Source organism: Hordeum vulgare, chromosome 2H (assembly GCF_904849725.1).
Source record: "Hordeum vulgare subsp. vulgare chromosome 2H, MorexV3_pseudomolecules_assembly, whole genome shotgun sequence".
NCBI classification, from domain to species: Eukaryota; Viridiplantae; Streptophyta; class Magnoliopsida; order Poales; family Poaceae; genus Hordeum; species Hordeum vulgare.
Window position 1 is genome coordinate 120,292,544 of NC_058519.1, and position 15,760 is coordinate 120,308,303.

General features: G+C 46.1%; 3 protein-coding genes and 1 pseudogene across 3 annotated transcripts; 3 read left to right on the top strand and 1 right to left on the bottom strand.

Annotated features, from left to right (window-relative positions):
• Positions 1-3,218: 3,218 nt before the first annotated feature.
• LOC123425466 lies at positions 3,219-6,587 on the top strand (annotated as a pseudogene).
• Positions 6,588-9,035: 2,448 nt separating this feature from the next.
• On the top strand, positions 9,036-9,469 carry LOC123425472. The gene has a single exon (XM_045109175.1). The coding sequence runs from the start codon at positions 9,036-9,038 to the stop codon at positions 9,273-9,275; it is 240 nt and encodes a 79-aa protein (XP_044965110.1). The 3' UTR covers positions 9,276-9,469.
• Positions 9,286-10,881, top strand: LOC123425470 (zinc finger SWIM domain-containing protein 7). Its single transcript, XM_045109174.1, has 5 exons — positions 9,286-9,369; positions 9,518-9,764; positions 9,875-9,980; positions 10,092-10,199; positions 10,392-10,881. Exons 2-5 carry the CDS (start codon positions 9,682-9,684, stop codon positions 10,491-10,493), a joined length of 399 nt encoding a protein of 132 aa, XP_044965109.1. The 5' UTR covers positions 9,286-9,369; positions 9,518-9,681; the 3' UTR covers positions 10,494-10,881.
• Positions 10,882-12,498: 1,617 nt separating this feature from the next.
• LOC123425469 (zinc finger protein 7-like) lies at positions 12,499-14,190 on the bottom strand. The gene has a single exon (XM_045109173.1). The coding sequence runs from the start codon at positions 13,081-13,083 to the stop codon at positions 12,544-12,546; it is 540 nt and encodes a 179-aa protein (XP_044965108.1). The 5' UTR covers positions 13,084-14,190; the 3' UTR covers positions 12,499-12,543.
• Positions 14,191-15,760: the final 1,570 nt, after the last annotated feature.

A 15,760-nucleotide genomic window follows, 5' to 3' on the forward strand; every position in this document is an offset into this window, starting at 1 on the left:
CCTAGTCCTCTTCACACTCCGAGAACTCGGAGCTACGGGAGGGGCTGGCGGAGCACTCGGGGCCGCTGGAGGAGCCGGCGGAGTCGCGGGATCGTGACGGCGCTTAGTTCGATGTTCTGATGGTGGAGGTGGTGAGCTCTGCTCCCCAACTTCCTCCTCCTCCTCTTCGGTCTCCTCCTTCATCTCCCCACTGTCGGAGACGTACTCGGCGCTGTCCACGCTGCCCTCCTCTTCCTCAGCTGGATTCCCGTTCGAGACGGCAGAATGCCAGTTAGTCCACTCCTGCACAAGACACAGTTGGCAACGTCAGACGCCAGGCGGCAGTACAAGAAAAGCGATAAATCTAAGAAGATTGAAAGCACTCGACAAGATGCGCTCACCTCATTCGGAGGAGGATTGTCGGCGCGGAAGGACCTCACTCGCCGGGCTCCTTGGGGGTTGTCGCATGCACCTGTGATGCCGCGGACCCACGCTGTCACAGTCTCCCCGGTCACGCACTCTGGATGAGTCCGAGTGGAATCCTCAGGCCCCACGTAGTGCCACATGGCGTGGTGTCGGGCTTGCAGCGGCTGGATGTGCCGACCCAGAAAAGTCTCCAGCAAGTCCGTGCCGGTGACTCCCTTGCGGACGACGGCTATCAACGCGTCGACCAGAGGCTGGATCTGGACCTTTTACTCCTTTGAGAGCGCAAGCTGCCTGGGAGGGGCCGGACGGTCTAGGCTAAAAGGTGGCAGTCCAGTCGCAGCATTCGGACAGGCGATGTCCTGGCAATAGAACCAGGTCGACTGCCAGTTCCTAACTGACTCGGACAACTGGAGAGGGGGGTAGCTACTTTTTGTTTTCTTCTGGAAGCCTAAGCCCCCGCAGAGTTGGAGGAGATGGGTCTTATCGTCCGACTGGCTAAGCTTTTTGACAGTTTGGGACCTAGCGGAGAAGACGTACTTAAAGAGCCCCCAGTGGGGGGGACACCCAATAAAGCACTCGCAAAGGGTGACGAATGCGGCAAGGTGGGCTATCGTGTTCGGAGGAAAATGATGGAGCTGCGCCCCGAAGTGATTCATAATACCTCTGAAGAAGGGGTGGGAGGCAGGGAGAAACCCCTGAACACGTGGCTGAGCAGCAAGACGCGCTCCCCCTCCTTCAGCGCCGGCTCCGTCTCGCCCTCCGCCGGCAGCCTCCACGACTTGTTGGCGATCATGCCGTGCTCCACTAGCTCCAGCAAGTCGTTCGCCGTCACCGTGGAGGGGAGGAAATCCCCCTGGATCCAACCCGCCGGTAGTGCCCACTGTCGGCGCTGAGCAGGGGCCGCCCCCTTCTTCTTCTTCTTCTGCGCTTCGAGTTTGCTGGTCTGCCCCTTCGTCATGGTGAAGGCAACAGATCCGCAGAGGAGGAGAGGGAGGAGGAGGCTTGGGGCGCGCAAGGAGCTGCGGGAGGAGCGAGGTTAATGCGAGGAAGAAGAGCAGCGCAACAAGAGATCCCCGCTGGAAGGGCTTAAATAAGCTTCCGACTGAGTCGCTAACAGGTGGCCCCGAAATCTTATCCCCCCGACCGGCTGCTGCGATGTTAGTGGAGAAGATAACGGTGCGGTAATCGAGGCGGCAGAAACTACTCGATGGCGATGTCGTCATCCCCGCTGAGCGCGCGGCAACCGGAATTTGAGGATCCCGGAAAATCCGCCGATGTCAGTTTGACCGGTCACATCGAAAGATTCCGCGGAAGGACTCGGTCCCTGACGGTTCGTTTCACTGGTATATTCACTCGGATCACTGGTCGAAAGGATAAAATGGATCGAGGCAAACAACGCCAAAGTCACATCCATACCAGTCGGATCCGTACTCCAGGCATCACTTCGTCGTTCCAACCCCGATCCATTCGGGGACTAATGATGGGGTTATAGTCCCAGGGTAGGGTCATAGGCCTGCCCTATAGGTCCTACCCAAGGACTACCCTTCATAGAGGACAAGGCCCTTAGACAGTTCCGACTGAACTAAGGACTCCCCCATCATCCAGTTGGTGACGAGCATTCGGAGCGTATTTAACGTACCGAGTGAATTCCACTCTGTACATCGTAACCTCCCAGGAGGGCAACGGTCATACGTTTTCATACACCATTATTAGCATTTAAGGCATACGTTACCTGTAACGTAGGCATTTATTCGCCACTATTCCACCCCTGTCCACCGGGCCGTTGTGGAGGGCAGCGCACTCTATATAAGCCGCCCTTCCCCACTGGTGCAGGGGTTGGCTTTTACTGCAATCCTATATTCCACTCGACACTAAGCTCCCAAGAGCACTGAGACGTAGGGCTTTTACCTCCACCGTAGAGGGGCCTGAACTCATACAACATTGCCGTAGCTAAGGCTCTGCCCATCCTTTCGTACCCTACACATCTACTGTCAGACTTATACCCACGACAGACGGGAAAAATCTTATTCCATCTTCAAAAGCTCCACACACCCCCTCCGATGACGCTAGATGCATCGCCGAGACGGAGGGTTAGGTGTGGAGAACATTATTTCAACCTCAAAGAGTCGCCGGCGCCTCTACTCTCTGAGCAAGACAGAAAACCTAACCAAACCAAAAACACACCTAAAAACGAAGCTTCTTAATCAGCAAGGGCCGGGATCCATCTCGCCTTCATGGCTCTAAAGCAACAGAAGACGAGGTAGATCGATGACGGTGGAGACAGGAGGTTGGAAAAACCCTAATTCTTTTGCTCAAGTCGCCAACTAGTCAACTTTTCAACTTAGTTTGTTACTCCATCCATCCATAATTACTTGTCACAACTTTTCAACTTAGTTTGTTACTCCATCCATCCGTAATTACTTGTCACGGAAATGAATAGAAACAAATGTATTTAGAACTATAATACATCTAAATACATTTATTTTTTTAACAAGTAATTTCGAACGGAGAGAGTATTTATTTATTCCGACACAAGGAAGGCATGTGCTCCCGAGGGCAGAAAATCCACTTTCTCATGCAAACAAACACAAAGAATAAGCAATCTGTACAAAATCAATCCCGTAAGGTGGCGATTTCTGCAATTTCCTCGTCAAACGCAGAACAAGACGTCACCCTAATTATCTCCCTGATAATAAAGCAAATTGGGTTTCTGGTCGTCCGTCGTCGTACTTTTGCAAAAAGCTCCCTGTGGTTTTTGATAATTGAACCCGCGGTCCATGCATAAGTGGATATCGAGAAAAACGCTTCGCGATGGTCCGACCGCACCCGAGCGAGAGCGAACCCTACCCCGAGACTTCCCCTCGCCGCCGCCGCCACACCTCATCCCACTCGTGCCGTCGCCGCCATCGCCGCCACACCTCATCCCGCTCGTGCCGTCGCCGCCATCGCCGCCACACCTCATCCCGCTCGCCGCCGTCACCGCCACACCTCATCCCGCTCACCGCCTCCGCCGGATTGGGACACGGACTACGCGCATCGGTGGACGAAGGAGGCGGCGGTGGGCGAGAGAGGAGGGAGGCCGCCGCTGCACTGTTGCGCCGACGCGGATGCCGACGCCGCGTCGTCCGTAGCCATGGCTGCCGCCGCCGCTGACAACGACGACACCGCGTTGCCCATCCTCACGCCGTCGTGGTGCCGGCCGGAGAAGAGGCCGTCAAAGAGGCCCATCACGGCGCGCCTCCTCGAGACGAGGCCGCCGCCATCGACCCCCACTCCGACGCGCCTGCCGCACTTCCCCGCACGCGTGTCTCCTTTTTCCTCGGCCATGGCGGTCGCTGCCACGGTGCCCCATGACGCCCGCGACTCCGGCCTCGGGAGCTCGGCCTACTGGGCCTGGATCCGGGCGGCGGCAGAGGCGTCCCCGGCCCCCGCGCCCCCACAGGAGGAGAAGGCCCGACGCACTACATCCCCGTCAAGGCCTACTTCCTCTCCACCAGGTGAGCTGGGACGCACGGGTGGGTGTACGCTGGGTGTTTGATGATAGTTCTGCAAGGAAGACCATGCGTGCTACTGCATTTTTTTCAGTCTCTCATCTAACATTGTCGTGGGAGGCCTCGGTGATTTGGTGCAGAGGAATGAAAGAACGACTTTTGTTTGATTTTGTGTTTCCAATCCTTTACAGCATTGATCTGAAGAGCTTGCAGGCGGAGCATGGGACCGACGTGGTACCCCCATCGACCCGGTCGCTAAATTACATTGCGCTCCGCTACTCCGAATTCCCTCCAGAGATCATGGTAAGTGACTTCATTGTAGCACCATATATTGTGAGGGTCAAGAATTTTATTCATGTCTGATCATTTGTTGAACATGTTGTATGTACAGCAGATAAACCTCATTTATCTGACGTTGCTGTAGGACATTGGAGTGAAGGACAACAGATTTTGCTATCGCTATGTGGTTGTCTTCCAATATGGTTCTGTTGTGCTCTTTAATATTGCTGATCATGAAGCTGAGCACTATCTTGAGATGATCAGGAATCATGCTTCTGGATGGCTTCCAGAGATGAGGAAAGACGGTATGTTCATGCTATTAACGAGCTGATTGTTATTGTTTAAACGGCTAAATAGTGTAGTTTTCCTCATTGATTTGTATTTATCTTTCTTCTTTTCATTTCCATGTATGTGCACGATCAATCCAATTTCCTTTGATGATAATGACTGCTGATATTTGATAAAGACCATTGAGGATCAAGAGAATCACTCTGAATTTAATTTGTGTTTGATGTATTCCCTTTTATAGGACACACTGCTTTGGCTGAACCTTTGTAAGCCTACTGGAACTGGCCTTCTTAATTGTTTTCAAATACATTTTAAATTTACTATGAAACATGTAAAACGTTGTACAAGGCACAATGGATTATGTGAGAAGTGCATGTTTAAACAGGCATATTCAGAAATCTGAGAAGTTTGAGTCAAGCCTCATTTTCCAAGAGAGCAAATATCTAGAACGCTCTCTAATTACTTATACAATATAGTGCATATCATGTAACTGCACCTGCATAAGTATATAGGCACCCACTCATGCCCCCTAGCTAATAGAATTACAGCGGTAATATGGCACCTAGCGCTTAATCCTCTTTTATAACCCTGAACCTCTATTATATTCTCACGTGATGAAATTTGTTTCAAAATTACCAGATTATGCAGTAGTAGAGAAGCCGTCCCTGACAACATGGATGAAAGGAGGTCTTGATTACATAGTACTTAGAAGTTTAGACACTGATGGAATTCGGATCATTTCAAGTGTTCTTGGTCAAAGTATCGCTCTTGATCATTACATACGGCAGGTACTGTGATTAAGCAAAGTTACCAAACTATTTCCATGTGGTTGCAAGGTTTAAAGTTTTTAAGCATGCTCATGTACACGGCACGAGGCAGTATGTTTGTCAGGAGCCCGGGTGTGGGAAAGGTATATCCAACAAAAAGGGGATAGATTTAACATTACACCTTTACTGGTACATTAATGTTAGTGAACTTTCCTGTTTACTAGCATTGACAGATTTTCCAGTAATTTTAGGCTCATACGTGAAATGTTCATAAAAGCTTTTTTCTCTATCTTTTTATTCACGAGGACCTTTCTCTTTTTGCATAGTTATTAGCGGATTTAAGGCCCAATGATGTGAATACATCTAATACCTTTGGTTATGTGTCAGCAAAGATTCAGTTAAATGATCAATTCACTAATTAATCAATCAGTAAAGACTCAGTTGTTTAATCCTACTAGATAGATACTCCATGCATCCAATCAATTGTGGACCTGACATATTTGAGAAGATGCAATCCGATGGCCGCAGGAGTCATGTCTTCTTCGATCTTATTCGTTATGTGAACGGTGAGGAATTCTCTATTCTGTGTTCGTTGGATTTCCATTTGCTTAAAGTTTTTTTATCTAGCTATTTCGTGCTTGCTGAAATTCTCATATGATGCATGTGTTCATGGATGAGAATGTTAATTAATTGATAAATTCAATGAAGAGTATACAGGGTGAAGAATGTTTTATAAGATACGATCCTATACAAGGTGAAGAATGTTTTATAAGATACGATCCTTCTTGCCAGGTACTAAAGCAAATTGATCTTTTTGATCTGCAAACAAATTTTAGTCATAATATATGTCATTCAAGTGGAAACTTAAATGTTAAGAATATTATAGTCGTTCACTATTTGATTGTTTTTTGAGTGATGAACACCATGCTAATTGCCCCTCGTAGCCACCGGAGAGCCGCCCTGCTCGACCTACAACACCGCCATTGCCTGGCCCTGCACGCATCTGCACGAGGATGACGCTTGCATATCTATGTACCAGCATTGCAAGAGGACATCAACCATTTACTCCTACCAAATATTCATATAATATTACGTTTTCTGTTTCAGATACACAGACCTTGAGAAATTTTAGAGACACGGGTCTGCATATTTATATACACGTAGGTCTTCTGAACTGAAGGAGTTCCCTTCAACTAAAGGAACTCCAGGACACGGGTCTTGCTATTCTTGATTCTGGTTTTGTCTACATGTTTTGACTGCCCAAGCTTTCTTTGCTACTACATATTTTTAGATAATGTCCGTCTCCGGCTGAAGTTTTGACTATTACCATCAGGTATTTGATATGAGGCATTGTGAATTTGTGATGGCCAACATTATTTCAGCAAACATACGTATAACGGTATAAGAAAGGTGTACACGTGGAGTACTATGATTTCCTTGACAGTACCAGAACTGGTTTCAACAATGTGACTTCGCAGTACCAAAACTCATTTTATTATGAGGCTAAAAAAACTCACTTTATTAACCGGTTCTACTTAACAGGGAACGACCGATCGAGTGAGTTGCCGCCATTGACATGACCCGTTCTGTCCTGGTCCATATGCCTGACCTCCAATTCAACTGAAAGTCTGAAACTGATTTTTTGAGGGCATGCATAATAATTGATAAGATAGTCTTAGTTTAAGTCTTACATGTAATTTAGAGATAATAAAAAATATATCTATAATAGGTTATTTCTTAGTCTTATCTTCAATAACTATAAAGCCAAACATGAGCCAGGTGTTTCCGTCATGCGAAATGCCGTATAATTCCCATGAAATTTCTCGGACTCCTCTAGAAGAACAGAGGAAGTTACATCTAAACCTGAATGGAGCAACAGACTAAGTAGAGATGCAATTGCAATGGAGAATCCTACATATATTGCAACATAACAGAAACTTAGAACATATATATGATAAGGACTACACGGTCCACGCACACTACAGAAGCATACATGCATGGACGTCGAATGAATTATGCCACACTTTAATTGTGTGACGTCGATAACTCAAAATAGGTAGTAAATGTAAGATCTTTTTATTATGAGTATGGTAGTCTAAATATAAGGTTGTTCACCCGATTAGGGCCTCTTTGATTCGTAGGATTCGCAAAATGCAGGAATAGGAAAAACATAGGAATAGAGTGGCATGTTCTTTTCTACACTACAGAATTTAGAAGTGTGTTTGATAGCACAGGAAAAACAAAGGAATTCTACAAAAAGGTTTGAGTGGATGGAAATTTTCCTCCAAAATGTAGTACAAATGAATCCTATGAAAAAATTCCAAAGGATTTCAATCTTACGAATCAAACGGCCATCGTAGGAAAAAATCCTAAGGATCCAAATCCTCCAAAAATCCAATGAAATTCCTTTGTATCAAAGAAGCCCTTAACGTCCCGAAGAATCCTATTGCTAATTGATTCCTCATTTTTGTCATCATCACACGTATCATCCAAATGTACAACCTAATTAATGATAATTGAGTTTTGCTTCGCAGAAAAACATGTCATTTCGTCTCCCGGTGCAACGCACGGGCATGTTTTGCTAGTAATCCCAATTCGCGTTTGGATATTTGGACCGGTCGGCTGGTTCTGAAACAAGGAAATACTAGATGCTGTGACGTTATCGCAATTGCACTCAAGCTTGGGATTAGGATTGAGTGTCGCGGGCTGACAGCGCCCAGAGCAGATTCCTGCTCTCTGCACCCGTCGCTTCTCCCGCACGGGAGAGACACGGACGACAGGCAGCGCTTTGTAGCAGTTGGAACCCCAAAAGCAGCCCCGGCCTTGTCCATCGCGGGCGGAAAGCTGGGGCCACCGGGACACGCGACCCAGCGCCCGAGAGGCACGGCCATGGCGCCGCGACGCACGCACGCTCTCCCTCCCTCTCTCTCTCTCTGCCGCTTGCCGCTGCATGGCCGCTGGCTTCTGGTTCTGCAAAAGGAGAGAAAAGAAAGATGCCGGGGCATGCATAGGCTCCGGAGCTCGCTCAAGGCCTTTCCCTCGCGCATGGAAAGCCGTGTCCCCTGTTTCCCGGGCCGCCCACCTAATCTGCCGCTAACCTCCGATTCTTCACTCACTAAACCCCTCAGCAAAAAGCGACATGGACACCTGTGCGTGCCTTGTCCGGGACTCCCACAGTCCCAATTCTTAATCCCCCCAAGATTAACCTACCATCTCCACAACATAAGACATGGAGATGGAGATGATATTTGACTATTTATTTTGACATGGAGATGGCTTGAAGTTTGAACCACATTTTATTTCTTTTGGCACTTGGAACCAGTTGTAATAATTTCACTTCGAAACAGAGTAGTGCCAGCAAGCAACGAATGGGTCAGGGACAAGAGCCCGAACGGACCTTCTGCTGATGTCTGCGCCTGCTGCCCGCTGTTGCCGAGATTCTCTGCGTGTGGCAACCATTCCTACCCTTTCAGTCATGCGGTATACATGGCCGAATGATTGTGTCCTCGCAGCCCCTCTCCTCCCCTCGCTCGCTAGGGCAGTATAAAGGGCTTTCCCCAACTTTGACTGTTGCACATTCATTCTCCCCGTCAAAACGACGCGTGCTACGCCAGTCTGCAAATGCGCTCAGGTTTTCTCTCGGCCGCGCGCGCTGTTACATTGGCATTGGCAGCAGCAGAGCAGAGCAGTACGTAGCACACCAACCTTCTCTGGTGCACGCAGACACACACACACAGAGCGGCAGGGTACAGCCCACTGATCCATCCATCCATCCACTCTGTCTGGTGTCCTCTTGCCCCCATGAATGCATGAGATGGCCAGCCACAGGTTTCTTTTCTTCTTCCTCCTCCTCTCGGCGCTGCTCGCGAGGGTGGCGGCCGGAGGGGACGGCCACGCCGCCGGCACGAGCGGGGCGCGCCCGCCGGACGTGGCGTTCGACGTGCGGGCGAGGAAGTGGTGGCCGCGCGTCCCGGCGACGGACGGCCTCGTCAGGGGCAGCGAGCGCCGGGTGCCCAACTCCTCCGACCCGCTCCACAACCGCTGACGTGATCACACCGCCGCTGCCTGCTCCGATCCATGGCGCTCTCGCATCGCCCCTCTAGTCTAGATCAGAGGCCCAAGATGCGCATACAAATGTGGTAGCTCATTTTGCCTTTTGTCGGCTCCACTGTTTTGTAATGAGAAAAATTGATCGGCGTTTTGCCGGGCTGTGCATACACATTTCACATTTCCTTCTTAGATGCAGTTTGCAGTGAGCAATTCGATTTTATTTTGTTTTCGCTTCAGTTTCTGCAAAAAAAGACCGGCCACGGTCCACGGACCCACCTGTCAGCCTACACCCCCGAAGGCTTCGCCTCTCCGGTCTCCGCCTCCGCTGCGGCAAAATATCAAACGGCTTGCGCGCGCGACCCACCAGTCCAGTGAGAGTGACCCACAGCAACCGCCGCCCGATGTCCGTCGCCCTCGCCGTGGCCGACGACGTGTGGGCGCAGATCAAGGCCGCGGGGCACGCCACCGACGAGCACCTGTCCATGTAAGTGAATCCAAACATGCCGGCCGGCACCGCCCGTCTTGCTCGGTTGTTATTCGAGAGTGCACGCCTCGCCGTCTCGGGCGCCTGACCGGGTTCTGGTGTGCGTGCAGCCTCGACCACCTGTTCGACAAGAACATGCTGCGCGCCTGCAAGATCCTCGACGAGGGCGGCGTCCGCCGCGTCACCGGCGCGCCCAGCGGCCGCTCGCTCTTCCTGGTCGGCTCCCGCGCCTTACCTTTCGGCTCCCACGGGGTGCTCGTGTTGTGGCCACCGAACTAGCAGGCGATCCGTCGGTTGACGACGGCTTGTTTTGGTTTGGCGCTGCAGGTGATGGGGGAGTCCAAGAGGAAGGAGGAGTACATCTGCTTCCCGGAGCACCTCTGCACCTGCTACTCCTTCTTCTATGACATCGTCGGCCGCGGCGACCAGCTCTGCGTAAGTGCCGTCTCTGTTACTTCGTCCGGCCATATTACTCACCGAGTCTTCGTGAAATTCTCGGTTAGACTAATGGATGTATTTGGAATCCAAAATAAAATAAGCATTGGGCTGTTGCAGCTGCAATTGGTAGCAGCTCTTGGCTACTGGAAATCTTATTTTGATATTGGGTTGTTGTTTTTGTCTTTCCAGTGTAAGCACCAGTTGGCAGCGCGGCTTGCAGAAGCTGTCGGCAAACAGCAGGAGATGGAGGTGACTGATGAGGAGCTCGCTCACATGCTTGCTAAGCTCTGACTGCTTGAATATTTCAGTAATGCACAATACATTTATGAATGACTGTCTTGTTGGGGGTTGCCTCGCCTGTGCCGTTCTAAAAGACTGAATTTAGCTCAATGATCATCTTGGTAAGGTCTTCCTGAGTGCTATAAAGGCTTGGGAATCCTTTGGCTGCAATGTTATGCCACATGGATTGTGTGTATAGAGATAGGAAAAGGGTGTCAAAGAAGCTGTGGTAAAATCTGCACCGTTAAATTTTTATCACCTTGTCTCTCTTTTCAAGAAACCAGCATCACCTTCTTTTTCATTGCATTAGATTATAAGAATGAGGAGACATGTATGAGACCGTGAAATTATTTAGTTATGTGAACTGATCAATGAATTGAGATGAATAGTTTTTCTTTCATATCGAGTTAGCCTCTTGCAGTCCTTTAACACATTAGTACAATATTTTCACAAGATAATCCTCTTTTCCTATGATGCTTTTGTATAGTGATGCTTGGATAGCAGGAATCATGATATGATGAACAATGAATGTATGGTTACAGGGTTCCTGATATTTGAACTTTAGGGTTCTGGCATACTACAGTAATTGGTATATTCCAGTATACTACCGTAAAGCATAGTTAATTTTGCAAGAGAGCATCATGATAATAATATCTCAGATATGAATGCTAATATACCTGACTGGCTAGTTCCTGGACCACATGTTTCACTGTATCTGAGTACCTTCGGTTTATTTGGTGAGAAGATGATGCCCTTAGCTTAATACTTGGAAGTTTTTTTTTCAAATTTGGTGAATATTACACCTTTAAAAACCAGCATAACTAATACTGATGATTATTATTAAATAAAAGAATGTGGTGGTTTATCTATATATAAGACTACTGAATTTTAAACATTGAAGACAATAACACTGCAAACTTCTAGCTTTGTAGTATATCATTAATGAGAGAGCCTACTGAAAATCATATAACATCAAAATAGTCTTACCGAGGTGGCTTTCCAGAAGGATATGTGATGTATTTCGGAGACATTAGTCTCCAATGATTTTGTGAGCCAACAATTTCTGCATATACAGTGTAATCGTTGGAAGTGTTCTCATGGAAGTTTGCAGTATACATTGTAGCCAATAGTTGTGGTCACCCAGTGTTTCCATTTTTAAATATTTCTTTTGGCATCTCACATTCTCACCTTTTCTCTATCCCCTTGCTTGTTTTTATGCTTCCACAAGAAGATTCCTATGCTGTGCACTTGCCTTCAGCATTAAAATAATGGACTTTTGTTTTTTCCATGTATGCATCCATTGATGTCTCAATGTATTATTATTTTCTTCTGATTCTTCCACATTACTTTGCTTGTATTCATGCACACTTGTGAACCAATTAAGATCCTGTCTTTGACAAGAATACATGTATTCACATGTACGACCTGAGATATGCAAATGCAATCTATAAGGGGTCAGCAGTTAGCTTTTATATGATGATAGTTCAATACAACTGGGCTTGTTTGATAAGCTCCAAAGTCCAGAGCATTCATGGTTGCCAACAAACTTCCAATGCATAAAAATGTTTAAGACTTTTGATGAAGCAGAAAATGTGTTGCATGTAGTTTATCTTTTGAAACAACGTTTGGTGATGAAGTGAGGCACACAAATTTGAATTGGAGTCCTTAGAGCAACACTAATCACCACGATGGTGTAGACTAAAGTTTTTTTTTTTTCTGATCTCAATTATAGCCTACCCCAACTTGTTTGGGACTAAAGGCTTTGTTGTTGTTGTTGTTGTTGTTGTTGTTGTTGTTGTTGTCAATTATAGCTTAACACTGATCGGTGGATTGTATGTATAGTTCCTACTTCCTAGCAACTAGATTGAAGATCACTCAAGTTTAAACCTGTTCTCTTTACCAGGTATCACACATAGATTATTGTTTTCTATTTTTCAAACTTGTCCGAGAACTCACCTGCAACTGTGGGTACAAGTTTGGAATCTTATTCCCTCGCCTCAAAAGATGATGCAAAATATTGACTTCGCAGAAAATGTTTATACATGGAATCATGGATTACAAATTACAAATGCAGGCTCAAATCAATATTTTCCTCTTGCTGCTTCATGGGCTCCTGAAGACTTGTTTTGAAGCTCCCAGGCCACACCAAATAGGTAGCTTCCTCTACTGCAAAAGGCATCCTGTTTCTCACTTGGCCGTCGTGAAACCTTGCAACCACAACAGCGGCCCTTTCACCTTGCGCAGTCAGAATTGTGGAGTGGGGGCTGGCCCTCATAGGTTGGATGAAGGAAGCAGTTGGAGGAAAGCGTAGCATCAGTTGCTGAAAGCTTCGCGATCTCCTAGCTGCACACCTTTCCTTCTTGTGTGCGTTCTGGTGCCCGCCAAGGGCCTGCGAGCTGAAGAACTTCCTCAGGCAGTAGTTGCAGGAGAACGTCCGTTGAGGGGTGGCCACAGATTTGGCCTCTGGAGGCTTAGCTGCTTCACTTCTCAATGCATCAATCCCCAGCTTTAGCCATGGCGTCGGAGTATTATCATCGGCGCGACCAGCTTCATCACCTTGATTACCTAATTTCCGCTCTTGTGCTTCAGGTGCTCTCTTCATTGTTTCTTTGTTGGTAGTGGTGCAATAGAGGATTGCTCAAGGTTTGTGTTATTATGGCAGTCCTCTAGTTTGCTATAAAAAGGGGCAGGGGTCTGCAAGTGGCAATAATTCAGGGGAAAAGGCAAAAGTTTCCAGGAGCTTAAAGTGGATCAGGATATGCTAGTTTGCATACCTATCTATTTCCTAGTTTGCTTACGTACCAGTATCCATGTAGCGGTGGTCAGCTCGTTGGCTTTTGTTATTATTATTCCATAATAAGGTTTGTCTTTCATGTATACTACTCTATCTATCTGTTCACGAGAAGCTTCAGTTGCTTGTCTTGCTCTTTCCTCATCAGGTATGTGCCTATTTTAGGTACCAATGTTGCAGTACATTTCTATCAGGTATAGTTCAATAACCTCATATGATTGGCTGTTTTCTAATTCTCTCACCTGTCATCTAGGAATCCGCTGTTCATGTTTGTATATTTCCTTACCATGATTAGTTTAGAAATGTATGTGGAAAAGGAAGTCTCATGACTTAAAAACTCCGGTGCGGTCGAACGGCGAAATTGTCTTCTTCTTTTCGCTGCTAGACTTTGCTCAGCGTCAATAATGAAGTTTGCGTGGATTAACCCAATTTAATACGAACCCTTTCCAGTCCATTTGTTTGATTGGCAATATAGCACTCTCGGTTAAAAGTGCTACGGCCTATTGTATTATTTATTTGTGCAAACGTAGTTGTTGCTTTTTTTTTTTTTTGATTTGAGGTCATCATTGATCTTATCTCATGCACGTTCTCTCTTTTTGTCGCTTGAGGCTCAGGCATGGACGGCGCCTGGCGTTCTCTAATCCTAAAGCTCAGCCTACATCAGCGGCTCCGAAATGGCTTCAGCTTGAGTGCATCCGCCACTCTTGGGCATGAGCGCTGGGCGATCCCCGAGGTGAACACACAGAAGCTTTTTGCCCGGGAACAAGTGGATGGTCATGATCCACTCACAGCATAATGATTGTGCTTATTTATTCCTGTATAGTGATACATGGAGGAGCACTTTTGAGTTTTGACTGCTCGTCTGGGAGACAACTGGGGCTATATGATTATGATCCATTGGAATGGACCGCTGCTTTCTCTCGGGTCACGGTGAGGGGAGGGATTTGAGGTTGGATGCTGATTGCGCCTGGTGGATTGGTGACTCTGGCAGCCTGATCCGGCGGGCGGGGTAGGGAGGGGGTTGGGAGTAGGAGCGCTGCGCCGACGCAACAGGATTCGTTTTGTTCCACGCTGAGAAGAATTCTTCAAAACCCCGGGTGGGCAGGTGGGATGACGGCCTGGTCGCGTGCCGGTCTGTGTCGTACGAGTCGCACGTCGCTCTCGTCCCGGTTCGCTCTGCCTCATACCTCATCTCCTTCTGCAGTGTTGGGCGGAAAATCCTATACGCTGCTCACTGCATCGTAATATCGACGCCACGCACAGGGTGGCACGAGCGATCGATGCAGTGGGCCAGGCCAATTACTAGCGATTTTTTTGTCTGCACAGTATTACTACTGGTTTTAGGAACATTCTAGAAGTTTCTTCCTGAGCTGTACTTTTCTCTGTTCTGTTTCTCTTTTGTATTTTCTTTTTTTTTCTTTTCCTGCTTATTTATTTCTCAAAATTATTTTTCTTTTTCTAAATTTTTTTGCATTTTCTAAATTTTATTCGTGTCTCAATAAATGTTCAAGAATTCCAAAAAATCTTCATATTTTCAAAATACGTTTGCATTTTTCATAGATTTGTTTGCTTTTAAAAAATTGTTCATAGATTCGGAATTTTTTCAGATTTTCAAAAAACTGTCCCCATTCAAAAATTGTTCATAGATTCGGAATTTTTTCAGATTTTCAAAAAACTGTTCCCATTCAAAAAAATTTCACAAATACAGAAAATTAGTCGCACTTTACAAACAATGCTCCCGTTTCCAATTTTTGTTCACAAATTTAAAAATGTTCTTATTTTCAAAATGTGTTCGTGTTTTCCATAAATTTGATTGCTTTATCAAAATTGTTCATAGATTCAGAAATTGTTCAGATTATCGAAAAAATGCCTCAATCAAAAAATGTTCACAAATACAAAAAATTGGTCGCATTTTACAAAAAATGTTCCCTTTTTTCAATTTTTGTTCACAAATTTAAAAAACACATTTTCAAAATATGTTCGCATTTTTCATAAATTTGTTTTATTTTTCAAAAATTGTTCATAGATTCAGAAATTGTTCATGTTTTCAAGTTTTGTTTAGGAGTTTAAAAAATATTTCCATTTTTCAAAAATGTGTGCGTTTCCAAAAATTGTTTTTAAAATTTGAAAAATGTTTTGCTTTTGAAAAAATGTTCGCGTAACCAAAAATTGTTTTCGAATTTGAAAAATGTTCTGATTTAAAAAAATCATGTTTTCTATTTTTGGGAGATTTTACGAAAATATTCCCTTATTATAAGAAATGCTCGCTTTTCAAAAAAATCCATTAATTTGTTTGGGAATTTGTTCTTTATATCGAAATATGTTCTAAAAAAATTTAAATATGTTTGAGATTTTAAAAATTGTTCCCATTTTGAGCTTTTGGTCACAAATTCAAAATATGTTCATGTTTACGAAAAAAGTTCAGAAAATTCAGAATATGTTCGCCATTTCAGAAAATTGTTTGGGTTTGCCAAAAATTGGTCGTAAG